At 39.0% G+C, this 27,973-nt stretch overlaps 1 protein-coding gene across 2 annotated transcripts in view; it reads left to right on the top strand.

Moving 5' to 3' along the window:
- HS2ST1 (heparan sulfate 2-O-sulfotransferase 1) overlaps positions 1 to 24,323 on the top strand; it is a 154,249-nt gene extending 129,926 nt beyond the window's left edge. The window contains exons 3-7 of one of the 2 annotated variants that reach the window (XM_006205921.4): positions 1,672 to 1,757; positions 11,223 to 11,361; positions 18,394 to 18,491; positions 20,987 to 21,144; positions 22,546 to 24,323. In XM_006205921.4, coding sequence (XP_006205983.2) covers positions 1,672 to 1,757; positions 11,223 to 11,361; positions 18,394 to 18,491; positions 20,987 to 21,144; positions 22,546 to 22,772 — 708 coding nt within the window. In that variant the 3' untranslated portion in view covers positions 22,773 to 24,323. Of the gene's footprint in view, positions 1 to 1,671; positions 1,758 to 11,222; positions 11,362 to 18,393; positions 18,492 to 20,986; positions 21,145 to 22,542 lie in introns of both variants that reach the window. The other variant, XM_015240664.3, reaches the window with a different exon arrangement.
- The last annotated feature ends 3,650 nt before the right edge of the window (positions 24,324 to 27,973 follow it).

Here is a 27,973-nt window from a genome sequence, read left to right as displayed (position 1 = left end):
TGTCTTAAGCAGCCTTGAACCTCCACCTCCCATTCCTGTTTCCTTTTGCCTTCGATTTCTCCCTCATTTGGGGCTGAAATACTGGAATTGATTTTCACAGGGTCAAAGGCTTATATAATTTACCATTAGGTGGAAATTATAAGGACTTTTCATATTCAACAGGTACAGTTTCTTGAGGGTTCAGTTTGTGGGTCATCTAATTTTTTAATTTTCTGTCTCTTTTTTATTTGCCATTTGGTATTTTTGTTCCATTTGGGGCCTTACTTGAAGAACAAATAGGAAGGAACCCGGGAATCTCAATTTTTTTTTTTGGCTCTTGGTTTTGGTGGGGAAAAAACTGTAAATATCTACTATAAATATCTGAATTTTCTAAAGTGATATAATTTTGTTTTCTAACTGAATTTTCATATTTTATTTTAAAGTGTGTGTATGTCGGTGTGTAAAATAATGAAATAAGGTTTATTTCATTTCCCTTCTAAAAACTCCATTATTTCTTTTAGTGAACGAATTAGTGACGCCTTCCCTAAAAAGTAAATTCTACTTCCAGACTCTCCCCTCTCCTCTTAGTCCACATCCTCTGACATAAGGCTGCTTCTGCCCCTTTTCCCTCCTCTGTCCTTCCAATGGGCCTTATCCAGAAGGCAGCCATCAACATTCACTGCTACTAATTTACTGCAAAGCTGATAAGAAGTGTTCCAGAATATCTCCTTGTGACTAACTGTATTCTAAAATGTAAATGAAAGATTGATAAACTGTCAGAAGTACACAGTTGACAGGGCTGTGCGTTAGAGGCCGAGGTCCCAGCCTGTGGATGCTTTCAGTGCAGCCGAGGGCGGTGGGCGCCCACCCCTCACCCATCCCCGCACACCGTCTCTAGTCTCCAGAAGGGATTCTCAACCACTTGCTGTTTATCACACAGAGATTTGCTTGTCAAAAATATGTACCATTTTTCTTGGAGAAATTATGTATCACTGCTTTGCAGCTGGTTGATTGAGTTCTATATTCACCAGTTCTTTAAATATACTTACACTTAAAGGATTTTTTATATTAGCTTATCTTTTGTATGTTTTTAATTCCAGTGAATTAATAGTAAATTAATTACAGTGAATTGATATTTAGATTTTTTTTAAATTTTACCTGTATTTACCTCTCTAATTTTATTCATCTTTCTCATCAACAAGCTAATGGAGTCTGCTCTTAGCTCTTCAAAGTCTTCTGATAGTTGTCTTTAATCATTTGGCTTAAGGATTAGCGATTTTTGTTTTATTTGTTGAGTCACTGATAAATAGGAATTCTGATGAATAACAAGTCTCTGAGAAGAAAACAGATTTGCATAGAACACCCCTGTGCTAAAGTGCGCCTGCTTCAGCATGTGTGTTGGTACCCACCTTCCCCTCACCCCATATAAATGTACTTACTGCACAGTATTGTAGTGCTTGCATTTTTGTTTCCAGGGTCCTCTTTCACTCCTTTCTGAGTGTGGTGACGGTAGCTCTCTCTATGATGAATTAGTAGTTACTAATTCCTTAGCTGAAGACTGTATTGTATGTCAAGCTCTGTAATTGTCAAAGTGGTGTGTGACTGGTTATAAATGCCTCAGTGGAAAATATTTTGCTATCACCAGATTTCCTCAAGTTGTACTTTAGTAATGAATATGTTCTCCCTTTTCAGATGCGCTTTGTAAAGAATATAACTTCCTGGAAAGAGATGAAACCAGGATTTTATCATGGGCACGTTTCTTATCTGGATTTTGCAAAGTAAGTTATACCTAAAATGACACACAAAAGAATGCTTTGTACTTTAACAGCCTAAAAAGGAATAAATTCATTAAATTGTTATGATTTTGACTTAAAAAAAGTTACAGTTTTTGACTTAAATTATTACGACTTTGGCTTGCCTTTGCCACTTTTAGCTAAGTAATTTAAGTATACCTTCTAGTATTTTACTGCCCTCTAGTGTTCATAAATTGATAATTATTATATCAGTTTCAGAAATTCAAGGTAGATTAAATTTAGGTAATACCCTTTAAAGTTATTCATCATTATTATTTTTCTGCTTCCTGTACAGCCAAATGACACTATTTCAGGAGAGCCCCAAGTTTTAACCTAGAGGCCAGTTGGATTATGACTTAACCATGTCGTTGACCGAGAACAGAGAAAGCAAAGAAGCCATCACTCAGTTACTGGTTCTCCGAAGCGTCTGCTTCGCAGCTGAGACGCTGTCAGGTCCCCTTGGGATTCCTTGTTTTAGCTTTAAAGTTGGGATATATTCTAAAGAGACTTTTTTTTTAAAAAAAATGATTTTCCTTTATAGTGATTTGCCTGAAGCTGGAGATAAATAACTCTCAATTTCCATAATTTTGGGGAGGAATGGGATCAGAGTATTCCTGTCATAATTCTCTCAAGAAAAGTTCGTAAAACTACAGTGCTGGGTACAGTATCCAGCATTGTGTGGCTCCCCCTAGAGTCTGTGCCACAGGAAAACAGACTCAACGGTTGATGGCAGGGGTGAGGGGTGGTAAACTGGGAGCTCAAGACTTGCAGATACTAACTACTATATATAAAATAGATAACAAGTTTATACTGTACAGCACAGGGAACTATATTTAATATCTTGTAGTAACCTATAATGATAAAGAATATGAAAAGGAATAAGTGTACGTCTATGTATGACTGAAACGTTACGCTGTACACCAGACATTGACCCAACATTGTAAACTGACTATGCTTCAATTTAAAAAAAAGAAGAAAAAAACTCAAAACATCCAAAACAAACACTAATAAGAAAACTGGTCAAAAGGAATATTCTAAATATACGTGACTTGGTGAATCCATTTGAACGTTTTTTGGTAGCACGTAGAATACCATTATAGTAAAACCTCAAATCCAAATCTTTTCCCTAAGATTCTGCAATAACTTGAAAAACATTTAAAGTGTTTTTTTTAATTATTTCAGCTTAGACATATTTGCTCAGTCATTTCATTAGCATCCATGACTTCAAAGTAATAACACCCTGATGTGTCTGTCAACTTTAAAAGGGCATTCTGCATAAAATCTGAAAAGTAAAGTGATATCCCACTGTTATTTTGACCTCTGAAATTTGGAAAGAAAGAGTTGAATGAAATATCACTGATTCACACTGATAATAACTCTTTCACTTTTGTGAAAAGCGTGTAATTAAAAGTAATCCCCCAAATGGTACATACGTATCACAGTATGTTCTTCTTTCTAGTTCCTCCTGCAGCCCTCAAGATCTTTCAGTAAAGTGGTAGCTTTAAAGTCAGATGTACATTTTTCTATAAATGATTCATATGGCAATATTGAGAACATTTTGTAGGCAGCTTTAAAGTAAGCTAATTATTTTTTCTTTGCAGAGGCATTGAACCGATTTTATAAACGTCATTCATTTGCATATTTTCCCTCCGGGCTGCATTATCCTTCAATTGAGTGTTTGTTACCCTTTCACCTAAATGATTTATTTTTTTTCCACACACTGCTTGGTTTCTCATACTTGAGGTTTTCATTATTAAAATAATATATTGAGTACTTTTGCTTTTGGCAAAAGTCTTAGACTTAGAATGAAGCTAGGGTTCTTGTAGTTGAAAAAGTATAGATTCTTGGGAAGATTAATCTCACTGATTAAATACTAACATGAACTTTTAAGGGTTTGAATATTTTCATAATGTGTTTCATGTTATTGGGAGCAAAATGTATTATGAAAAATTGTAATAGACTTCTGTAAGATTTCAAACAAATAGCTTAAAAAATCAACTAGAGGAAATATATTTTGATGTATGGAGTCATGAACTATTTTAGATGTAACTTGTATCTTTAAAATAATTTTTAGTTTGACTGTCATACCACGAATGTGTAAGAAAGAGGAAAGAAACAGCGTGCTACCAATTTTTAAAATACCTTAATTTTGAAAACATATTCTTGACTAGTGTCATACTATACTGAGTCCATTAAAATACTTGCTTTCAGGAGAAAACGGTCGAATTTGGTGAAACAAATACTTAATCACATAGCTTTTCAGGTGCCTTAGCAGAAACACTGAAAGGAGTGGAAACCCAGGCAGTGAGATAGAGAAATAAAAAGTGAAAAGTTCCCTCTAATTTAGACTAATCACTAGAAAGCACACATTTTATTTGGAAGCCTAAGTCTGCTCAAGCCATACTTTGGTTATCTTTATCTGGTTTTATTCAGAACTTTAGAATAATAACAAAAATATCTTCTCGTTACATATTTGCATTCCTGTCCTGTCTTGTTCCTTTTTGTCATAACCCTGTTCTTACTTTTTTAAGCACACTTCCTTTCATTTTTCCCTTTTTGTCTTAACCGTATTCTTACTTTTTAAGCACATTTCCTTCCATTTTTCCCTTTTTGTTTTAACCCTATTCTTGTTTTTTAAGCACATTTCCTTCAATTTTTCCCTTTAGAGTTTAATTAGTTTTTTTAGTTGATGGACAACACAATTTTAAAATAATGTCCATATGCTAACATCATAAATTTAGAAATTTCTAATTTAAAAAAATTCTATAGCTTGGACATTTTCAAAATGTCCTACGGTACAGCCAATATAAAGTTGAATAAGTTGCAGATCTTGTCATGAGTGAAACCCCTTTCTTCCCTATAATTGTACGTTTTTTATTGTTTCTTTATAAACAATGAAAATATTACAGATTACCTTCCCTTTTAAATCCATCCCACTCATTTACCCACTTCCAATTTCTTCAAGCTTGCAAAAGAAAAACATTTGAACATCTCTTTCAAAAATCCTTCTCAAAACATTTTCCTTTGTAAAGAAAAATGTGCAGCTGAAGGCAAACTATTTTCATGCTGGTTTCGCTCAGACTCTGCTGAGACTTTTTTGTGATTTAGCTACTGAGGGTCACATGTCAGCATCTGTCTTAGGAAGATGTTTGGAAATTATTTTCGATACAGCAGTCAGTTTTATTCAGACACACGTCAGGTGTGTACCTTTGTGGCATCCCCAGGAGTGAGTCTGGGTTTTCATCACTGTCACTTGGTTTCTCATATCATCCCCGTTGTCTTTTTCAGAATAACTGAGGCAAATCAGTAAAGAAGCAGCTTTGTCGGGACAAGAATAAATAACTGAATGCTTCCCTAGGTCTAAAATATGCAAGAGAACTAACAAAGTGATGACATTTTAGGCCTGAGGAGAGTGTGGTAGTATATAGATCCACGTGAGATTGTCCCTTTTACCTTGTACTTCTCTGCTGAACTGGTTGAAACTGGCAGCATTTCAGCAAGCATATCACCACACTGTAGAAAACGTTTTTAAAAATGATTGTCACCGTCATAGGCGGTATGTGGAGGTTGCCTCGTTGTTCACCTTGTGTTGCTGGCTCTTTCTGCAGCCTCGGTCCTGCCGGCTGCCAAGGAGCAGCCCTTAAGTCAGACAGCTCCGCGTTAGCCCCTCAGTCCCCCACCAGCTCGGCAGCCTCAGCCCCACGCCTTCTGAGCTTCAGCTTCCCCGTTTGCAAAATGAGGATCATTCAAGTAACTACGGCACAGGTGGCTGTGAGGAGTGAACACAGTCACGTGTGGGGAGCTCTGAGTCTGGGTCTCACACAGAGCTGTCAGGGTCTTTTAAAACGCCGTCTTCTTTCGGTTACCACGCTGTCTTACGGGTGTTCTCTCCCGGCCTGAGTCTCTGCTGGCCCTCCTCATCCCCAGCTCCTAGGAAGGCACTGCTCAGGGCTCTGCTTTTGCCAACATTGTTCTCTTTTGGGGGGGTTACCCATTTTTATTTATCAAGACATCCAAGCAAGAAACCTTAGTGTTGTCTTGAACAACGCTTTTCTTCACCACATCTGTCTAGTCAGTCACCAAGTCTTTTGAACCTGGCTTTTTTCACTTAGTGTAATGCTTTTGACGGGCATCCAATTTGATGCCTGAATCAGTAGTTAGTTCCTGACCGAGCAGGATGGATGCGTACTGAGTAGTAAGGATGGAAGCGCCACAGTTGTATCCATTTACCAGTCTGGTTACCTCAGCTGTTTCTGGCTTTTGCGGATTGTGAGTAAAGCTGCCAAAATCATTTGCAGTCAGGTGTTGTGTGGACACAAGGCCTTCATTTCTCTTGGGTAAAACCTAGAAGTGGGATGCCTGGATTATGTGGTGACTCTCTAAGACCCTGCTAAGCTGTCTTCCTGAGTGGCTAAATTATTTTACAATCTCACCAAAAGTGCACAAGAGTTCCAGTTGCTGTGTATCCTTGCCAGCATTTGCTACTGTCATATATATATATATATATATATATATATATATATATATATATATATATATATATATATATATATATATTAGTTTGGGCCATTCTAACAGACATACACCCTTTTTAGGAGATAAATACTTTTAAAATCTTTCCTTCTTAACGTTAGTATCAGTGGGACCAACACATTTCAGCAGGTCATTCACTGTTTTTGAAACAAGACAGTGGGAACTTACCACTAGAAGGATTTGAAAAAGTTTCTGTGAACCCTTTAGGGATGAGAGAGTCCAGAAGAAATGTGCACAGTCCTCCCTTGGTATTTGAAGCTTCCACATCCCCAGATTCACCTGACCGTGGATCAGCGTCCCCAGTGAGAGACTGCCACGTGACTAAAAAGGCTCAATCTAGCAGGAAGCAGAGATCTCAAAGCATAATGCTTCCCAAAGGCGGTCCAGCCCTCTTTCAGCTTCACGACTGTCCATTTAGGCTTGGCCCAGCCAGCTGACAAGGTTCCTTTCACGTGTTCTGGGTGCGTGCTTGTTCTTTTAACCATCCTCTCGTCGGTCCATCTCTCAAAGCCGTATGGGGCGGTTGTGAGGAAAGGAGGCTCGCTGGTGCTCCTGGCTGTGTCGTGCTGTGCATGCTGACATGGCTGGAGTAAGGTTTCTGAGATGTCTTCTTAACCACCCTGCTGCTCAGATTATATTTTTTCCCTCCTGCTCATCATATAACTTTTCAGATTCCTACCAAATATGTTATTTACCTAACAAATCAGTAGTAGTTTTATTTCCTGGAGTGAAGATGGATTTTCTGCTCCTCCTCCCGAGCCTTCCTGAGGAGCAGCTGAAATGCCTGGCCAGGGTTAAAGGTCGAGCGTGCAACTACCCAACGTTTTATCCCTCCTGCACAAAACCACCTGGTTAGCAAAAGAATTAAACCTACAAACCTAAAGGACATTTGTTTCCTAACTAACTGAGCTGGATGGCCTGCTACTATTTTATCATGCCTATTTCCAGTTCTAATTCCTTGTCTCTTTGTCTGCACAGCCATACCCTAACCTACAAATAATAGTTCTGATCCATTTTCAGAAGAAGTTGACCTAGGTTATCGCATTAAAATTATGTTTCATACATAGAAGTGTTACCCAAAGTGGCGCCCCAGGAAGTCATTTCCCAGACAGCAAGAAGAGTTTTGTCAAGTCCCAGGTCCCCTTTTCACTTCTCCTTGGTAAACTGCTGTCTGTTCCACGTGTCGGGGACTGAGGGAAAGGAGGAAAGAGGACGGAAGCATTGGTGGGAGAGGTTCTGGGAGGATGTAGTTCCCAAGGGAATAGTTCCGGTGGATCGGTGGCTAATAATGGAGGTGACCAGTTGGATTCCAGGGAATCCCATAGTCTTAATGGAGTTGTTGCCCGGCTGTCCTGTGCTTTCCCCTTCTTTTACATCCCTGTTACAGGACTCTCAGCTCTCTCAGTTAAGGGAGCGACTGTGTATCCCTTCTGCCTGCCCTCCCTCCCTTCTTCTCACTAGTGAGTGCACCCTCCCACAGAAAGGCTTCTGTAAGTGGTTAGTTCCCAACAGTCTGTTCAGCCTGGTTCTACTATCCAACACCTATGTGCCTGACGTTGAGCACTAGTGACAGCCATGAACGAGACAGAAACAGTCCCCTGCCCTCCTGGAGCATCTACTCTAATGCATTTGCAACAATACTCCCTTGCATATACTTGTAGCAATACTGTTTCCTCTTTTAAAAATCTGTAAAACATTTTTTACTGCATTGTTGTTGGTTTTATAGGTTTATGGTTTGTTCAGTGAAAAAATACATCCTAAGTTCTGATCAGCCAACAACATCATTAATGTAATGATGTTTTGCAAAAAGAAAATTCTCTGTAGTTTCCAGTTTTTCCATATGTATCAAGTTTAATGACCTAGACTTACTTAATAGAAAAAGGCTAGAATTCAAGAGAGCTGACCCCTTTTTTTGCGCACCAAACAGTTCTTATCGAAGATAACCCGTTTGTAAGTTAGGAACTTCCTGTTCAGTTAATTTTCAGTAATTCAGAGGCTGAAAGTAACGAGTTATGCAGATACCTTGTTTTTTCTCTTCCGTGGCCTCTTTTCACTACTCATTTGCTTAAGAGTTTCATATAAAACATTTATAGGATGCCTGCTGTGTGTAAGACATGCATTGTAATAAGCAGAAGGAAGAGGAAAATGTAAAACTGGTTAGGTTAGCTGAATGCTTTTTAGTGCCTTTGAAAAAAGATTTTGGTAAAAAAAGGAAATTTAAATTGTAAGCAGTTAGCTAAATTCAGGGTTTCTGTGGACAGACGAGTGAAATAGCAAGACTGGTCAAAACAGGAAGCAGTTTCACTGTCTTTTACTCAGAGTCATACAGCTTAGATTTACTTCATCTCACACAGTGATTCCCATTTTAAGAGAGATTGCTATTTTTTTTTAGTCTTCCAAATAGTGCTAATCAGTGGGCAAGTATTGTATACTGGGCCCTGTGAAATATATAAAGGTAGAGTGAAGCACTGTGCCTACCCTCAGGTGGCTTATAATGCTCCTGGGGAGAAAGGGCTTAAAAGAGAAGCGTTAGTAGGCAAAGGTATAGAGTGAAATAGCAGGACAGCAGTAGCTCCTGGGTGCAGGTGTTAAAGGAAAGCAGACAGCATTACATGCGAGCCTCAGGAAGGCTTCCTAGACCTCACAAGATGTTGTTGCCCCCATAGTTGACTCCAAAACACCAGCCAGTGGCCTCCCCCACCAGCTTTACTGAGACGTAATTGATACATTGTTGATATACAATCTTGCACATTTGAGGTGTACAGTGTGACGATTTGATGCACATATATGTTGTGAAATGTTTACCACAGTAAGGTTAGTTAACACATCCTCACCTCGCATGACTGCCGATCTGTGGTTTTGGTGAGGACATTTAAAATCTATTCCCATAGCAACTTTCAAGTACACAGTACAGTGCTGTTAGCTGTAGTCACCGTGCCGCCGTACGTCAGATTCCGCACTGTGACCTTGTCGGCTGACTCAGGCCCTCTCCTGGTGCTCACGGCCTGCAGGGCCCACGTGACCTGCTCTCCCTCCACCCCCATCTCTCCGCTCCCATTCTCCGTTATTCTCCCCTTTCTGACTCTGCGGCAGCCAGACTGACCTCCTTGCTATTCCTCCAAAACGCCTGGCACTTAGCTGCTTCAGGGCCTTCAGACTTGGCAGTCTGAGCTTCCTGGAACCCCTTCTCCCCGGCATCTACATGGCTCTCTTCTCATCACACAATGATGGTGATGCCCTGTTTTGCACTGTGCTCTCCCCATGTCTCCGTATCCTCTTCCGCTGCACTGCTTTTCCCTGTAGTGTGTTTACTGTCTAACATTGGTATTAGTGTTTTTACCTTGTAACTTATTTAATGGTTTATATTCTCTCTCTCCCAAGTAGAATGCTAATTTCAGAAGGACAAGGAATTTTGTCTTTTTTTTTTTCTTATTCACTGCTCTATTCCTAGTATTAGAATAGTTCCTGGCATATATTGGTTACACACACACACACACAAAAATAGTATTTTTTGGATGAATTGATATAATAGAAGGAAAGAATAGAAAACAAGAATGGCATTCCAGTTAAGGAAGATACAATGAGCAAAGGCATGGAAAGAGAAACAGGAATACGTATGGTACATTGGTGAAGGTGGACGGGGTGGGCCTAACCATCATGCGTAGATGGTTTCTTGTTTGAGGATAGTTGAAAATAAAGTTAGGTCAGTAAAGTGGTACCCAAGGCGTAAGGCAAACAGACATTAGCAACCAGGCAAAGGAGTTTGGGTGTGATGTCAGCGTAAGCAGCAGAGTTATTTCAGGTTCCTAAGACGAGTGAGCCCATTAACAGTGTTTTAGGAATAGCAGTTGAGAATTGTTATGAAGATGGGTTGAAAGGGGAGAGACTGAATGCAAGAAAACCAGCTAGTTTCAGTCATCCAAGCAAGGGGCCTGCGAAGAGGGCAGTTGTGAAGAGAAAGGTCATGATGAAGACCGGTCAAGTCTGTGAGAAGGCCCACAAAAGAGAAAAACAAAAGGGCTTGTAACTGTGCTAAAGGAAGAATGAAGGAATGCGGAGCGTCGAGATAACACTAAGGTTCAAGACTGGGACGAGGGAGGATAGGAACAGGGACCAGCTAGGTAGGTCTGGGGTCTGCAAGGGTTGCTGAAGTAAAAGGCTTTTGTTTTCCCTCAACTCTCTATCATTCCTTAAGGAAATAATGCTGAAAACTTAAAGGCTTTTACTTCTATCTCATCTTTAAAATTAGCAGCAAGATCTTGTATATATTTCCCTGTGCTATACAGTATAATCTTGTTTATCTGTTCTACAATTTTGAAATCCCGGTCTATCCCTTCCCACCCCCTTGGCAACCACAAGTTTGTATTCTATGTCAATGAGTCTGTTTTTGTTAATATATACAAGATCTTGTGGTAGCTCACAGCGAAAAAAAAGTGACAATGAATATATGTATGTTTGACACATACATTGTAAAATGACTATAACTCAATAAAAAATGTTTAAAAAAATATATAAAATTAGCAGCCACAGAAGGTAGGCTCAGATGGTCGCATGTGTGTGGGCCTCTGCTGTATCCATTGATAGTGTTTGTCTAGCTTGATGGGCCAGAAATGAGGACTCATTGCTCCGTGGAATTGAAATGTTTTATGTAATTCTTGCCTGTAAAATTTTAAACTATTTTTCATTCAATTTTCCCTTCTCTCCTTTATCTTCAGTTGTAAATTTAAAATTCTTATTTTTTGCTGGATTGTAACATAAATAATCACAAAATAGTTCCCAAATCTCCACATACTCTATTTTATTTACATTAATTCGTGTTCTTTCAATATAGAATTAACACCTCAAACGTATAATTTCAGGACGCCCCACAGGGAATGAAAATGTCGATTTCATCTTTTACACTTTGTCCCGTTTCAGGTTTGGTGTGAAGAAGAAGCCAATTTACATCAATGTCATAAGGGACCCTATTGAGAGGCTAGTTTCTTACTATTACTTTCTGCGATTTGGAGATGATTATAGACCAGGGTTAAGAAGACGAAAACAAGGAGACAAAAAGGTAATATTTTAGTCTTAACATTTTTTGTAAAGATAATTGTTTATGAAATGCAGTGAACAGCGTGCTTTTAAAATTTATTAGTGGTTATAAGTGTGTTGCTTGCTTATTGAGGAAATTTTGAAAAGAACCCAAAAGTACAAAGAAGCAAAAGTCAAACTACTTTGTAGTTGATATTTTGACGTATATGTAATGTTTTGTCCTTTTAAAAACCATTTTACTTTTGTTCCAGAGCTGAATATTTGTTTTTTTATAGTCCTGTTAAGAATTTTCTACAAGGTCATTATAATTACTTATCATTTGAGATGTTTGTGTACATGCTTTGGTTCTCATAGTGTTGATGATAGCAGTTTATATTGATTTGTGATCATCTCTTTAGGGACATTCTTCTGTTAAAGAAGCTACTTGTTTCCAGGCAAGACGAGAACAGTAGCTCAAAAGAGTTCTTATTAGCAGGTTCAGATAGAGTTGTCTTCTATTTAAGTGCATCCTCCAGAGTTGCCCCAGAGTTGTTTTTCTAAGAAACCAAACTGTGTCACTTTTCTGGTAGAACGCCCTTACTGGGACCTCATTGCTCACAGGATTGCCCAGGGCACAGGAGAGAGAGTCTGATGTGACCTGAGACCACCCTCTCCACCTCATTTTCCCTGAGGCGCCCAGCGCCCCAGCCACGTGAGATGTCACCATCCTCCAAACTTACTGCTTTATACCTTTTGCACGTGTGTTGTTCCCTGTATTTAGAATGTTTCTGCTTCATTCTGGAAAACTCTTTGTCCACCTTCAAGATCCAACTCAAATGTTACCTCTTGTCCTTTCAAGGCTTCCAGACCACTGCACTCCATTCAAATCTCTATTTTTTAAGCATTTATTTTGTGGTACGAGAATTATTTGTTCACATGTGTGTCTTCTTCAGGAGGCTGTGAAGTTCCTGAAGCAAGGGCTATATTTCATTCACTTTTGTCTGCCCCGTATCTAGCGTGGTGCCGAGTTCATCTGTAAGTGCTGAGCAGATGGCTCAGCGAGGGAATTCTACACCTTCTCAACCCAAACTGATGTGTGGTAGTGATGCTAGATTCTTGATGTACTATAATAACTAACATCCAACAAAGAATTTTTTTCTAAGTTAGATGTGCCCTTTGTGTCACATGCGGAGGCAATTTTTTTGTTGTTTTACTTTTTTATGTTTTCTAGAAATTGTTGTTGCTTTCCTTTGTCTCAAAGCTTTAGACAGAAGGTTCTGAGCCAAACAGTACCTTTCGTTTCCCCCACTGTCCACTCATCTCTTAGTATCATTTAATCTTCTGAAAAAAATGTGTAATTATATTACTGTGGAGATTGGGCAAAATTTTATGAAATCTAATAATATAACTCTGTTGTGACCTAGTGCTTTAGAATTTATTGTTAGTTATTTCTGAATTCACTTCCGTGCTAACTGCTTGCTTTCTATTTTAATTTTAGCCCCATCATTTACACTAGCTCTCATCTGGTTTAATTGTTAGTATCCACCTCCCTCCTTCAACTAAAGGAGAATTAATGTTAGTAAGGAACGGATTCATAGTGACGTAGGTTCCTGCGTCCACCATTTGTCACATCACACCTGGATACCCTGGTTCTGTGGCTGCTGTCCTGTGTGGTTTGGGGAATTTGGTCATAATAATACTTAATAGAATAACAATAATAGCTCACATCTCTTGAGTGCTTATTGTGTATCCAGCTCTGTTTTAAGTCATATTGTGCAGTTGTTCAAGCGGGCTACACAAGCGTTCCATGGGATAGTTGCTGTCATTGTCTCCGTTAACAGAGAAGGAAGCCGGGGCACGGAAAGGTTAAGTGTCGCACCCGGCGTTACACTGCCAGTGAGGGGGGAGCTGGAACTTAAACCCCAGCACCCTGACTCCAGAGCTCACAGCTGTAACCTCTCTATATCCTTTAAAAAGGAGGGGGAGAATGCAGCATGTTACTCGATATTTTTATGAGAGATGTTCCAGAGAAAAATGTTCTACGGGGAAATTTTTCCACAGAAAAATCCAGGCAGATATTTTAACTTAATTTCCCTTTCATCTTTGAATGTTTTGGGTAAATATGCCCTCTCCAGCCTGGAAATGTAACCATTTTTCACCCTAATGATGATAGGGCTTGGATTGGCTGTTTATGTCATTATAAAATACATGTCAATGCACCTGTTTATTTATTTATTTTTGAGTGGATTTTTTTAACCAAGATTTTTTAACACCATGCATTGGTCATTTGGAACATACTAGTCCAGTTATGTGGACTTCCCAAGTGTTGACACATTTTATTATGCAGTGTCAAAAATTCACATTCATTAATATCACCTCTGACCTCATCAGAAAAGTCTTGAAGTATTGGGACACTGCCAGGCTTATGGTGACAGATGAAGTTTTCCAAAAATAAATTTAAAGTTTTTTATTTTTTTGCTTGAAAGCTTAACTTTTATCACTGGCTCCCACAGGATTTCTCAGTCTTGGCATCACTGTTGCTCTGGGCCAGACAGTGCTTTGTTGTGGGGCTGGCCATCGTAAGGTATTTACCAGCATCTCTGGCCTCTGCCTCGTAGCATCCCCCCGACACCCTCCGGGTGTGAGAACCCAAAATATCTCCGAACATTGCCAGATGTCACCCTGGGGTCAGAACGCTCCAGCTGAGAACCACTGTCTGTTGTTTTCTTTCAAGTGACGGGCACACTTTGTTTTTATATTATATTTATTTATTCATAAATAGTTATTTATATATATTTATATAAAAATATATTTGTTCATATAACCAAATACCCAAGTCTGAATAGTTTGTTTCTCAATCCTTTCAGCATGAGCCTTCTTATGGCTTCCAAAGAACTACGCATGGAAACCTCATCACTCACATTTTCTAAATATGTAAATATCTTTTATAAATATTTCGGGTTTGTATTGCCCTATAGATTATTAAACATTTTTATTAATTATTGTTTTGTCAGCAGAACAGCAAGGGAGTCACAGCACATAACTATATGCTCTTTTCCTAAGTGTAAGTAACAATCTAAGGGGCCAATCTGGTTATGTTTAAGAAGTCCCCACTGGTCCCAGAGACCCCAGTTCCTTCTCCAATTTGCTTTTTGTATTTCTTGCTCTAAAATAACTAGACTTCTTGAATTATAATGAATTTAGAATATTCTACCTAAAATATGTATTAATTTATAAAAGATATTAATGAGGTTAGAAGAAATCCATACTTAGCCACTACATGGTCCCACCACTGGCTTACAAAGTGTTGCCTCCCTAGTCCTTAGCAGTTCATTACCCCTGACCACGGTTTTTACTTGTGGAGCATGAATTTTACTATCCTGTCTCACAAAGGCATTTGAGAGCTTACTACTGTTTGCTTAGAAAGTATTTTATATGTAAAAAGTGCCACAGGAAAGCAAGGTAATATCTCTGCAGTTTATATTTAAAGGTTTGGTAACTTTTTGTTGTAGACCAGTCTCCTCTGTCTCAGTCATCAACATAAGGTGGGAGTTGAAACAAGGGACTGAATGAAATTTCCCTTGGGAGACACAGAGAGCATGAAGAGAGGACTAAATGAAAAATGGATGAAGAAGAAGAGGGTGTGCAAATCTGTAGCTCTGGGGAGTACCGACATTTAAGGAGTAGACAGAGGAAGGAGGGGAGCACACCGAGGAGACCGAGGTCAGAGAATCAGAAGACAAACCTGACAAGTCCTTGAAATGCATGGGAAAATAATTTCAGTTGCAAAGAGGCTAGTGAATTGAGGCTGTAAGATTTGTCAGCACAGAGGTCATTAGGGATGTCAGAGAAAGAAGTTTAAGTGGAATCAAAAAGATGGAGGAGTAAATGAGAGACGAAATTAAGACCGAGAGGAAAGACTGCTCTTGAATACAAGTTTGGCTTTGAAAGGAACAAAAGAAATCAGGAAGTATTTCTTTAAGATGACAGACACTTGGGCATATTAATATAGCCGAAGAGAGCAAGGGGTGATGATAGAAGAAACTGGAAAAAAATGGATGGAGCAGGATTTCAGAGAGGAGTGAGAATGGTAATCAAAGATAGGAGGAAATACTTCTTTAAATATGAGAGCAGTGGGGGCTGCAGATGCAGATAAGCTTAAATCTAAGCAGGAAATCACAGGAGCTCACTCTTAGCATCAGTTTTCTATATAAAATAAGAAGCAAGATCATTTGCAGAAAAGGGTTTGAATGTAAATATAATTTCCATCACTATCAAGCATCAAATTTTGTTTAATGATTTTAACCTTCAATTTTAGGAATTAAGTATCTAAGCTAATAATCTAAATAGTGTAAAGAATATTTTGATATTTTGTACCTGTAAAAACATCTGTATCTAGTTCACAAAGAATTGCTTTTTCTAAGCATTGACGGTTTTTAAGTGGAAAAGCTGACCATCACTTTTTGTTTCTCTGGTATACTGAACTAGGTTTTGTGGGAGAGGACGAGATCTGGAGTGTTTTTATGTCATTTGTTTTTGCTTTTTATTTTAAGAACTTGAAGTTTTGTAAGAGAGAAATATTTTTTCATAGAAAATTCTATTTCTGAAATGTGACCAAAATGTTTAGGAGAAGACTAGTAGAAGTTAGCAGCTAAGCGGGACAGTTCTGGTGACCAGCGTTTGAGTGACAGTCTTCTTCTGTGACATGAGAAGCCCAGGGCTCATGTCACTGTTGGAGTGAGGGCAGCAGTTCATCCTGAATAAGACCTTAGCGGACTGGTTCATCAAGTTATATGTAGTAAAGATGGTATGGAGTTGCGTTAACTTGGCTTCTCTCACTCGGAAATTTTATTCATCACATATTTGTAAAGAAACAGGAATTTCCGTTATATGCTAAGACCTAGCACATTCATATATGCTCACCAATTTTTGATTATTCATAGTTCTTATTTTTCTTTCCTTCTCCCTTGCTACTAGCCATCTCTGGCTTGTTTCTTTAAGTTGTTGGGAGTGAAACACCTCTGCCAAATGGTAAAAAGGAGCCATAAAGGAGGCAAAACTCAAACTGTTTTTCTACTTTTTATATTGTCTAATAAAATGTTTAATAGGTGGATTAGTTAGTGTAGATATTAAGCTTCTGAAACAAAGAAACCCAAATGTTTAAATAAGTTTTTTTTCTATCATACATTAAAAGTCTAAAGGTGAAGGGCCAGCTATAGAGCTGCTTTACTCCACATTGTCATTCAGGGAGCTGGGTTCCTGCCTTATTGTTGCTCTGCTGTCCTTTAGGGACTTGCCTTATGCACTTGGTTGAATTTGAGTCACCACCACATCTGCCTTCCAGCTCATGGGAAGGAGGGAAGTGAAGGACCACCAATTTCCTTTTAACCAAGTGACTCGGAACTTGCTCACATCACTTCTGCCCCTAGGCCACTGGCAAGAACTTAGTCATATGGCCATACCTAACTACACAAGAGGCTAAACTCTAGGACTGTGGAGGAAAGGAAGAATGGATTTTAATGGTAACTCTTAACACTGCTAGAGGAGGCCAGTACATTTTAAACTGCTGGTCAAAAATAGGCTTGAAGATTAGCTACAAATTGTCTTTGTTTGAAATATTAAAATACTTTTAACAACCCAGGATTAGGAGTTGGCTAACTAGAGAATTTGGGTTAAAATAGCCATTTTATGTGCATATTCATTTAAACAGTTTTAATTCCAATAGTGGATGTTTACATTCCCAAATTTGTCCCCATAGTGACTCTATGGAAACAGACAAATGCTATACAGGTCAAGGAGAATAAGGACCAACAAAACATTATATTTGACTATTAGGGAGGAGAGGTGGGGACAGAGACACACTCAGACATAGACACATCCCATTTATCGAATGCCTGCAGTGAACCAGTCTTTGAGGTGAATTCTTTTACATCCATGATTTTATTTCCTCCTCAGAGGAAGATTATGCCCTCCTTTTTGGATAAGGAAGCTAACATAAAACTTAGGTTTTCTGGGCTTCAGGATTCAAACCCAAGTTGTAGATCTTCTTCCTAAATCATGGCGAAGGTCATTTGTAAAAGAAATGGGCAGATCAGTTGTGGGCTGCAGTTTGCCGATGCCTCTTAAATGTTGGCCCAAGTGGAGATAATTATTCCACTATAGCTTCACCCATAGCCAGGTCTAAGGATTTGGGGCCCTATTCTCAGTAGATTTTTGGTTGAAAGGGACCTTTGAATTTGTCTAATTTTATAGATTAGAAAGTGAGGTCTGAAGGCTGTAAAGACTTACTTAAAACAGAGTTAAACATGGTTCTAGAAACTCGGCGGTCTGGACTCTGGGTGTGTTCCATTTCTACTCTCTCATCCTCCCTCTTCTCAAATAACAGGTGGTGTTTATAGATGTCTAATGCAAGACTGAGCTTCTCAGTTTGTTCTGTGGTATCTTGATGTCATTTCACATAGATAATGCCTCCTGTTAAAATGCCTGTGACAGACAGTAGGTACTCAAGAAAGTGGAGTTGATTTAATTGTAGATCCATAATCTGTGAGTCTCCCTTCTAATTAATTTAGTGAGATGCATTTGGAGAGGAGGGCATGCAAGTCATGAGAATCTGAGGTCATTTCTGCTTTGTACGATGATTTTCTTGTTTGTTTTAATAAGAAAGGGGGAAAAGACTTGTGTAGTCCTACTTCATATTCTTTACAAATAATTATTTCACTAAGAGTATCTTTATCCTTGTTTTTATTTAATTTCCTTTGGTAAGGGGATAGAAAATGTAAATACACAAATTCAACATAAACCACTACTTATTTTCAAGGACAAGTTATTATCTGGGGGAGTGTTCCATTCGTATAGTAAAAGAATCCTTGTAAACATTGGTATAAAATGAAGATGTGAGAGAGATCCGTGCTTAACTTTCTTCAGCATCTCAAGTATGTTTTTGTAACCTATCGCTTTAATTCACTGTCTCATCCCACCCACTGCTGCCATTAATTTAATAACTTACCACATTAAGATATTTGATAGGTGAGACTTGGGTTCCTGGCTCACATGTGCTGCTTTGTCTTTATTCCAGACCTTTGATGAATGTGTAGCTGAGGGCGGCTCAGACTGTGCTCCCGAGAAGCTCTGGCTTCAAATCCCGTTCTTCTGCGGCCACAGCTCGGAATGCTGGTAGGGAAATACAGTTAGCCTCCGTCAGTAATCTGTTCTCTCTAGAATCTGTTTCTCAAGGGGGAATGTGTTAGTCAGGGGCTAGGCGTAAGGAATGAGTGAGAGACTAGACTGAAAATAGCACGTAATTAAGTAGTGCCTAGTTTTGTGGTTACCTTTAAGTGCATGAAAAGGATTCTTATGTATAACATGCCTGCAGTGGTTTCTCAGATGCTGGTTTTTTCTCTTTTTTTGTTTTGTTTTTGTTTTTGGTATTATGTGCTTTGCTGTGTTCTAGTGGACCTCTTAATTAGGAGGCAGGGGTCATTTCATAAACCTCATTTTCTCCTGAGCTTAATGTTTCAGCTATCCATTTTAGATCAAAAAAGACTCACTGGGTAAATTATTCACCTGGTTAGACTGATCTGACTTTGAGAAATGCCAAGGTAAAATAAAGAGATTTTATTTTTTAATGGTTTATTTCCTCAGAATGTGCTGAGTTTTCAATTTAAAATAATGGTACATAGTGAATAGATGGAGCACAGGGGATGTTTAGGGCAATGAAATTATTCCATATGATACTGTAGTGGTGGCTGCATGTCATTATGCATTTGTCAAAACCCACAGAACGTACAACATCAAGAGTAAACCCTAATGTAAACTATGGACTCTGGTTGATAATAATGTGCCCATGTAGGTTCATCGATTGTACCAAATATGCCGCACTAATGAGGGATGCTGAGGGTAGGGGAGTACATGTGTGTGGGTGGGGAGGGCTGTGTACAAACTCTATATTTTCTGCTCAATTCTGTTGTGAACCTGAAACTGTTCTAAAAAAACAGTCTATTAAAAACAAACAAAAATAATGTACATATATATTTGTTCTAATCAATCATTTTAAAAGGAAAAGTAGAAAAAAAACAGGAACACATTCAAAGTTAGTATCTTCCTTAAAACCATGATAAAAGTTGAAAGGAATGCCTTCTGTTCTTTCCTTCATTATTTGGGACATATCATTGGGCTACTGGGAACTGTAAGGTCCTGGTCAGTCGATTACATCAAAGCACAATACACTTGATCCTTGATCAAAAGATTTGAACTTTGTGAGTTCACTTATATGTAGATTTTTTTTCAATAAATACATATTACAGTACTCCACAATCCACAGGTGGAACCTGTGGTTGTGGAGCTGGGGATCTGGAAGGCTGGCTGTAAAGTTACCCGCAGATTTTTGACTGGCTGAGTGGGGGGTTGGATCAGACTGGTGCCCATAAACTCCCATGTTGTTCAAGGGCCAACTCTAGGAGCATAAGAAAATTGTAAGCATAGAAAGGATGTCTTCTCAATTTTTAATCATTTTCTTATGACAGGAATTGGCAAATTGCAGTTTGGACACGTTTTTATAAAGTTTTATTGGAAGACAACCACATCCATTTGTTTGCTTGCTGTCTGCGGCTGTTTTCACAGTGCAAGGGCAGAGTTAAGAGATTGTGACCAAGACCGTGTGGTCTGCAGAGTCCATAGGGAGAGTCTGCCAACCCCCCATCTTAGAACAATAAAGAGTATTTCTCTATTGGGCATTATCTCTTTAGAAGTTCATTTTCATAGATTCATAGAACTGGGAGGGACCTTAGAAATCAACTATTTTACTTCCCCATCCCAGCCTTTTAATGGCTGAGAAGGCAAACTTAGAAAGGCGAGGTCGCCAGCAGTATCACACTGCTTAAAGGCAGAGCTTAGAGTTAGGATCAGCGAATGCCATTGCTGAAAAGAACTCAAAGGCATAGTTTCTTTAGGGCCAAATCTCCATTACCAGCCACTAGCTGACAATGTGAAAAATAAAAATAAAGGATTCTTAGCAGAACCATTTGCTTACCCTATTTCTATTTTTAGGAAATTTCAGAAAAACCTAACCTCATAAATTAAGATAGGCAGTAAACAGAATTGCTTCGACCTTACTAGAGAGCTCTCAAAGTGAATAAAGTTTCGTTTACAGTTGACCTTTGAATAAGGTGGGGGTTAATCCAAGTATAATTTATAGTTGGCCCCTTTGTATCTGAGGTTCCTTGGCATCTGCAGATTTAACCAACCACGGACCATGTAGTATTGCAGTATTTACTGTTGAAAAATCTTTGCATAGAAGTGGATGTGCACAGGTCAAATCCATGTTTTTCAAGGGTCAGTTGTAGTTGAAAAAAAATTAAATGCACTTACACTAAATCAGATGGGAGGATATATATGCACATTTTTATACTGCCCTCAGCTTTGTTCATATTAAGTATCCCCTAATAAAGTCTGAATTAGCACTGCATAGTTGAGCAGAAATTGTGGACAGGAGCAAAGGAAATTAGGAACAGGAGTGCCTCCCAAAGGACATTAATAAAAGGGCATTAAGGCTTCGGGTGAACATGTGTTTATCTGTTTTTTTCCATAACATACGTTATCAAAAGCATCAAAAATACTTAACAGATTTCACAACCAGGTTTTTTTTTTTTATTCCTTTCCTTTGGTTTTAGGAATGTGGGAAGCAGGTGGGCTATGGATCAAGCCAAGTACAACCTGGTTAATGAATACTTTCTGGTGGGAGTTACAGAAGAGCTTGAAGATTTTATCATGTTATTGGAGGCAGCTTTGCCCCGGTTCTTCAGGGGCGCCACAGAACTCTACCGTACAGGTACACAAAGGATGGGTTTCTTTTTAAAGTTGTCCTTTACTTTGTTTGTTGGCAACATGAAATCATATGTGTGATTTGAAGTTTCTTGAGTAAAGCACCAGAAGTAACTCTGGAAAGGCAGGCATATTGTCTGTTCCTCCTCACCATTTTCAATACAGAACAATATTTGGCACACAGATGGTGTCCATTAAATATTTTTCGAAGGAATAAACATGCATGAGATGATGATTCAAAGGCATTGTGGAACAGTGGAAAGGCAGCCTGGAGAGCCAGCCGCAGAAACGTGTGGTGGTCAGTGGTGCCGCCATGCCTTCCTCCCTTCAGAGTTCCGAGGAGGGCTCACGTTAGTCACGGTCCTGTGCTGTGTGTGTCACAGGACTCCTGAGGGTGCCCCGGCAGCCTCGACCGGATTCCACGTCTGCATGTGACTGCGCTCGTCTGGCTCCTTCTGATTTTTTTGTTGTTCTTTGATAAGATACACTCATGGATATTGATGGTTTGGGTACATGTGAGGGAGCTTGCTCCACCTGTCCCCTCACCTTTGAAGAGCGCATGTTAGAGAAATGAGAAGCAGTCGCTGATAAGGAGAGCGGCATGCTTGATCTGGTACATGGGCTAACAGATCGCTGTCGGGCCACCAAATCCGTTTGACAAAGTCTGTGAATGGAAAACTTGGTGTATGACTGAGGACCTGATGCTGTGGCTGATGGTCCATTGTTGGGGGCACAACTCCTCTAAGCTAGAATAAACAGGGATATTTTCACAAAATTTTACCTGTTTTTATAATTATTTTAATGTAATTAAATGAGAATGTGGATAAATGGTTTTATCACTATGACTAGATTTACTACTATAATTCACCTCATGTAATAACTACTGAACTTTGTAGTTCTGAAAGTTTGCAATCTTTATTTTGATTAAATTATAAAAGCAAAAGAAGACAAACATACAAAAACAAAAAACTTCTTTGCCGAGGGTGTGCATATGCCCTAGCTTCTAGCACATAGTTCTAGAGACTACAGGTTATGAGAAACTAGCACTAAGTTTGAAAATGGATACTTCATCATACTTTAAAAAAATAAACTAGTTAGAGCAGCTAGCCTTTGAGGATGCAGTGTTGTAAGGACAGCCTGTATGCTTTACGGAGCGGCGATTCTAAGTTTTGTTATTTGCCATCTCATTCCTTAGCAAGGGTAAGGATTTACATTATAAACGAATAAATCACAGTTCTAGTATGATTAGGGCACCATTCTTGCCTGAATGATATCAACACAAGATAGTTACGTTACCTGCCCTTCCATGTGCCGTATTAACCTAAACCAACTCTTCAAATAAAGGGGCGCTGGTCTTTTGTGTGTTCTCGGAATTCATTTACCTTGTCTTTTTTCCCTTTGTAAGTAGGAAAGAAATCCCATCTTAGGAAAACCACAGAGAAGAAGCTCCCTACCAAACAAACCATCGCGAAGCTACAGCAGTCTGACGTTTGGAAAATGGAGAATGAGTTCTACGAGTTTGCACTGGAGCAGTTCCAGTTCATCCGAGCCCACGCCGTGCGGGAAAAAGACGGAGACCTCTACATCCTCGCCCAAAACTTCTTCTATGAAAAGATTTACCCTAAATCGAACTGAGTCCAAGGTGTGGCAGTTAGAGTCTCCAGCTAAAACTTTGAGCCCGTCTTCACCTTAGTTCTCAGCTCCACAACTTGGACTGCTGATCGGTGTACAAGACAGTGTGTACTGAGCTGAGTTAGGATACAGTGACCTCAAGGAAGTAGATTCTGCCTGATATGTCAGTGGCCTAGGAACTTTAAGTTTCAGCTTTTTTTTTTTTTTTCCTGGTTAAATTTTGGTGGGAGTCATAACCTCCTGCCTGGACAAAACCTACACATCAGCTAACAAAAACACATAGCAGGTTTATACAAATTCAGAAAAGGTAAATACAGTTTCAGAAAAGTTCTGATACTCTGTTTTTGATAAAGCCTTTTTTTTTCAACTAACCATGAGTGAAGATGAATCCATTTGCTATTTCCACCTTCACCTGGAGGTTTGGGTCATACACCTCTACTGAATAGTGTATTAACTGGCAGTGCGTGCTTTGTTTCTGTTTTTGTGAATCACGTCTCATGACATTTGTTGGGATGTTTGGTCGTGTTTGCTGAGGATGTTTCTGCTGCAGTTGGAATTGCCCATATTTATGTGGATCATTTTATTTTCTTAAAAAAAAGATTATTAGTGTTAAAAATCAATTTAAACCATTACTAATACTGTAAAAAGAATCAAAGCAGTATTTCTCCTTCCTGTCTCCCCCGTATCTAGGATTGGGGAAACACTTCAAAGAATGTTGACATTGCCTGAAGTTTTAGCTAAGGCTTCCACACATTCATATCAAAAAAGTAAGTTTAGCATTTGTTTCTCCATGGGTTATTTATCAGCTGTAAACTGAGATACCGGTGACTCCATATTATAACTCCATCAGTGAGCTGTCGTATGGGTAGGGTTTTCCTACTTCTTCTGTACTTTTTCTTGTAGACTATTTTTACTAAGGTGCTTTATAATGTGTTTTAAAGCATTGCATTTACAAAAAAGAAAAAAAAGGAAAATGCTGTAAATATTGCATATTTTATGTATTTGGACCAAAAGGTTATAAGTAATTAGACAGAAGTGGTTTTGCACCAGTTTTATTATGTCGAGTAAGACCATCAGACCTACTGTCCTTGTATTTCTCATTTAACTTTACTGTTAAGACATCACTGAAATGAACTTCAGTAACCTTTCCATTTGGATAGACAGTACATTATTCATGATCGGAGGCGGTAGTTCAAGTGGAAAGAGTGCGGGACAAGGAGTCAGAAAACTTGGTTTCTTCTCCTGGCTCTGCCACTTACCATCTGTGTGACCTTGGGCAAGTCACTTAACCTCTCTTTGCCTCAGTTTCCTCATCTTGAGATGAGGATGATAATACCTGCTGTACCTACCTCACAGGGGTGTTGTGAGGATTAAACGAGATGGCATGTGAAAGCACTTTGAAACCTGTAGCGCGCGCTATAAATGTAAGGTGTTATGGAAACATCTTTAACGTATAGTTTACACCATTCATTTTTTAACAAAGAAGGAAAAAAGTCCACTTAAGCTGGTTGAAAAAAAAAAAGTTAACCCTCATATAAATTTGTGTTTGATAAATAGCTTCTCGGTGTTTTATCTTCCCTGTTTCAACAACTATTGAAATATTGAAACACCTGTGAACTCTTACAGATTCGTGAGCAGCTGCTTGAGTTCAGGAGGTTACCTATTTGGGGGGAAAAAAAAGACTTCATTAGCTGACTCAGGACAGGGGAAAATTTGCTCTTCAAATTTGGAAGATTTTTCTGTTTTGACTTTACGTTAACCATTCAGAAATGGTAGCTATTTTATACCTCTGGTTTTTAAGGTATATTCTATTTTGCAGAGTTTAATTTCCCTGTGCATTCTGTATCTTCTTCCACTTCTTGGAGTCACAGAGATAAAGAATTTTTAGAAACATTTTCTAAAAGGAGAATCTTTAATATGTTTCGTTTAAATACATGTTCCTGAACAAGGCCTCACCAAACGATGAAAGCATTTTAGGCAGGTTGCTTTAAAGGTTATCAGTTACATGGGAGGAAAAAGGAGGGAACAATGCTTATTAAAAGACACGTATAAACAAAATTAAAGTTCAAGGACGTTGACAGAAAGAATCACTTTAGCACCCCTTGCCCCCCAAAATAGGAACATATTAAGAGGACACCAGCAGGCATACTTTTCTTATTTGGCTTTCTTTCTTTTTTTGTGTACTTAATACTTTTTTCAGATATTTATTGAAAATACATATGAGTGATTTCCTTGCGTGAAAGTGAAGCACCAGCTCAGGACAGGGCACCCGACACTCATCTGCTGAGGAGCCCCAGGAAGCAGGTTGTTCTTGGAGCACATGCTGACCTCCTCTTGAGGAGCATCACTTCCTTTAGGTTCCTGGAGTAGCACATAGCGCACTAGGTCTGGGGTCAGTAAACTTCGTCTATAAAGGTCCAGAGAATGAAGAGTGTTTCAGATCTTGCAGGCCATCGGTCGCCTTCATGACGACTCAGCTCCGCCATCTCAGCACGTAAACGAATGAGCATGGCTGGGTCCCAATAAAACTTTATTACTAACACAGGCAACATGCCAGATAGGGACCATGGGTTGTACTTCACCAACCCCTGTAACATGATTATGGAGAAATCACTTTTGAACCTGTACTCTAGGGGCCTCAAAGAGTTTATATACTTCCCCAAAAGCTCCTAACATATATCCAAAGAATAGCTTTCTGATTCAGGCGGCCTCTCCCACAGATTCATAAACTTTTACGACATAGATTGCTTCCAGGTGGGCATGTTTTTCTTTCCCAGTGTAGCAGTTCAGAATAGGGGCATTTACTCCGTCACCTTTTAGGGTGGGTTAGAAGCATCCTTCCGAGAGACTGGGGAAGGGCTCCATCTAACTCCGTGTGGTCCAGTGTCGTCCTAGGAGTCTGACAAGCGCAGAGTCCTTATGATGCCTAACTTTATAATCAAATCAATAGAACCACTGAGACAATAATGTATTTTTTTAAAGTGGCAAATGTGGTTTTCTTTTTTTAGCCTTTGCGCTTTTTCAGTCTTTTGATCATAGGGGAAAAAAAATTTTTTTTTATATAATACAAAAGCAAATTAACCACTTTGAATTTTAAAAGATGATGTTCGTGTGTATGTGTATATATCTATATATCTATATGTTTATTTCCTGAAAGAAGAAAAAGTATGTTTTTGTTCAACTTGTATCAACTCCTGTTTTCTAATTGCTGTGAAATGGCAACTGTTGATAAATTATTGTGACTGTTTTAAAACGTACTGGGGAGGATATATTTTGATTTTACCCAGCTTTAATCTGTAAAGTATCACTTAAATATATCTGATAGCAACACTTAAAATATTGCATGGGGGTTACTTTTCTATCATCCATACGCATTTGTGCAACTTGGAACATATTGGGTGCTTCCGAATCCCTGATGATTGGGTTTAAATGACTGAAAATCAGAGAAAACCTTAACTGACTTTTAAACTTTGCATTTTACTTTCTACTCTTAAAAATTCAGTTAATGCCTATAATTTGAAATCTACTGTTGCTCTTTCTCAATATATGTCCTATTGGAAATTCCTAAACTTGTCAGTGCCATCAGTGATTTACAAACGTATTTTGATATTGCAAATGATTTGCTCATTGTATTTGCATAGCTAGAAAGAAAATAGTTTGTAGACAATGATTCTCTTTTTCTAATAAAATGAAATAAAAATTCTAAAAGCACTAGAGAATTTAACTAAAGGCTGGTTCCCAAATGCATAGCTGGTACTTTAATTTATATTCAGATTCTACATAGAGAACATGTGTGTAAACCATCAATCCAGGTTTTCCCATTGATCATTCTCCAACACACCTATGGTCCCAGAATCCTTTACTACGAGAAGCACCCAGTACTGTAACCTTTTTACAAAGTCTGGCTGTAAGAGGCCCAGGTGCTTCTACTTCATGATCTGAAAATCCGCCTCTTCATAAATGAGTGCCATTTGCTTTTGAGAGGAAGCAAGGCAATTGCTGTTGAATTTTTGCATCCATTTACCCTCCGCAAAGCTGCCGGCGGATGCCAGCTAAACTGCTGTTCAGGCAGCCTTTTGAGGGGATACGCCGCTCTGCTCCAGATGCACTGCCAATTCAGCTCCTCTGGAGTGGAGCTTCCTTTCTGATTTCCTGGGGTGGGAATTGTGAAGACTGAACTGGGCAATCAGCCAGTCAGATTTATCCTGTAACTTAAGTTCGCGCAGCTTTGTGACCTTTGCAGTACTATTTATAGAAGGATCCTGATGGGCATCTCTTTAAAACGCATGGCAGGTGACCCTGTGAGGAAGACAGACTGGTCCTGTCCACTTGATTTTTTCAGACAGCTTCTGTAGCTTTCCTTTGGGAGTCAGGTGTGTGGGCATCTCTAAAGCAGTGTCGAATGTAATTTTGACGAACGTGGATTGTATATTTTGACTTTGGTTTTATGAATACACAGACAGCTAAACAGTGCCTTTTTAGCCCTCACAATCCATGTTGGAAGATGCTGGCTCCTTCCTCTGTCTGCTTTCTCTCTCTCTTCTCTCCCTCCCCTGTTCAGCTGATTCATTTATGCAATACTGTTTCCAACTTGAAACCATTTTGTCACATCTGTTGGAGAGATAATCACTCCTTTTCCTTACCATTCTGCCAGCTTTCTGTTGTCGAAGTGTTTCAGTTGACTACCTGATGCAAAAGCTATAAAATAAACACTCAGTGGGAAGGGGAAAAATGGTTTGGTGTCCTGTTTTTGTATCTTCTTCCGTAGCCTTGACACTGACAGACCTCAGTGTTCAGCGTCATCACCTTAGCCCTCAGGCATCACTGTCCCCGAGAGGGGTGTGCGTCCCCTCTGGTCTGTCGCGGTTTTCTGGCCGATTTGTGACATGCACACTGACAGGCCTCTGCTGCTTTCTGCTTTGGACTTCATCATGGGAACTGAAATTTCAGAGAGAAAGTTTCCAAAGTAGACTTCGGATGGATATACTTAATTAGAAAAAAAGAGGAAATAAGGAAAGAGCTATCAACTTAGAATCAAAAGGGAATTTGAAAGAAAAAAAGTTAATCTGATTAACATTATTGCACAGTTGAGACACGTCTGTAACGTTTCTTTGAGAAATACACATTTCTGATCCTTAAAGGAGAAACTCTCAAGTGCACAGATTCCCAGCTCTCAGCCACTGGCTCATTGTTCCCAGCAAGTA

The sequence above is a fragment of the Vicugna pacos genome, chromosome 13 (genome assembly GCF_048564905.1).
Source record: "Vicugna pacos chromosome 13, VicPac4, whole genome shotgun sequence".
Lineage (NCBI taxonomy): Eukaryota > Metazoa > Chordata > Mammalia > Artiodactyla > Camelidae > Vicugna > Vicugna pacos.
Note: the sequence above shows the minus strand (reverse complement) of the source record. Positions and strands in the feature narration are given on the sequence as shown.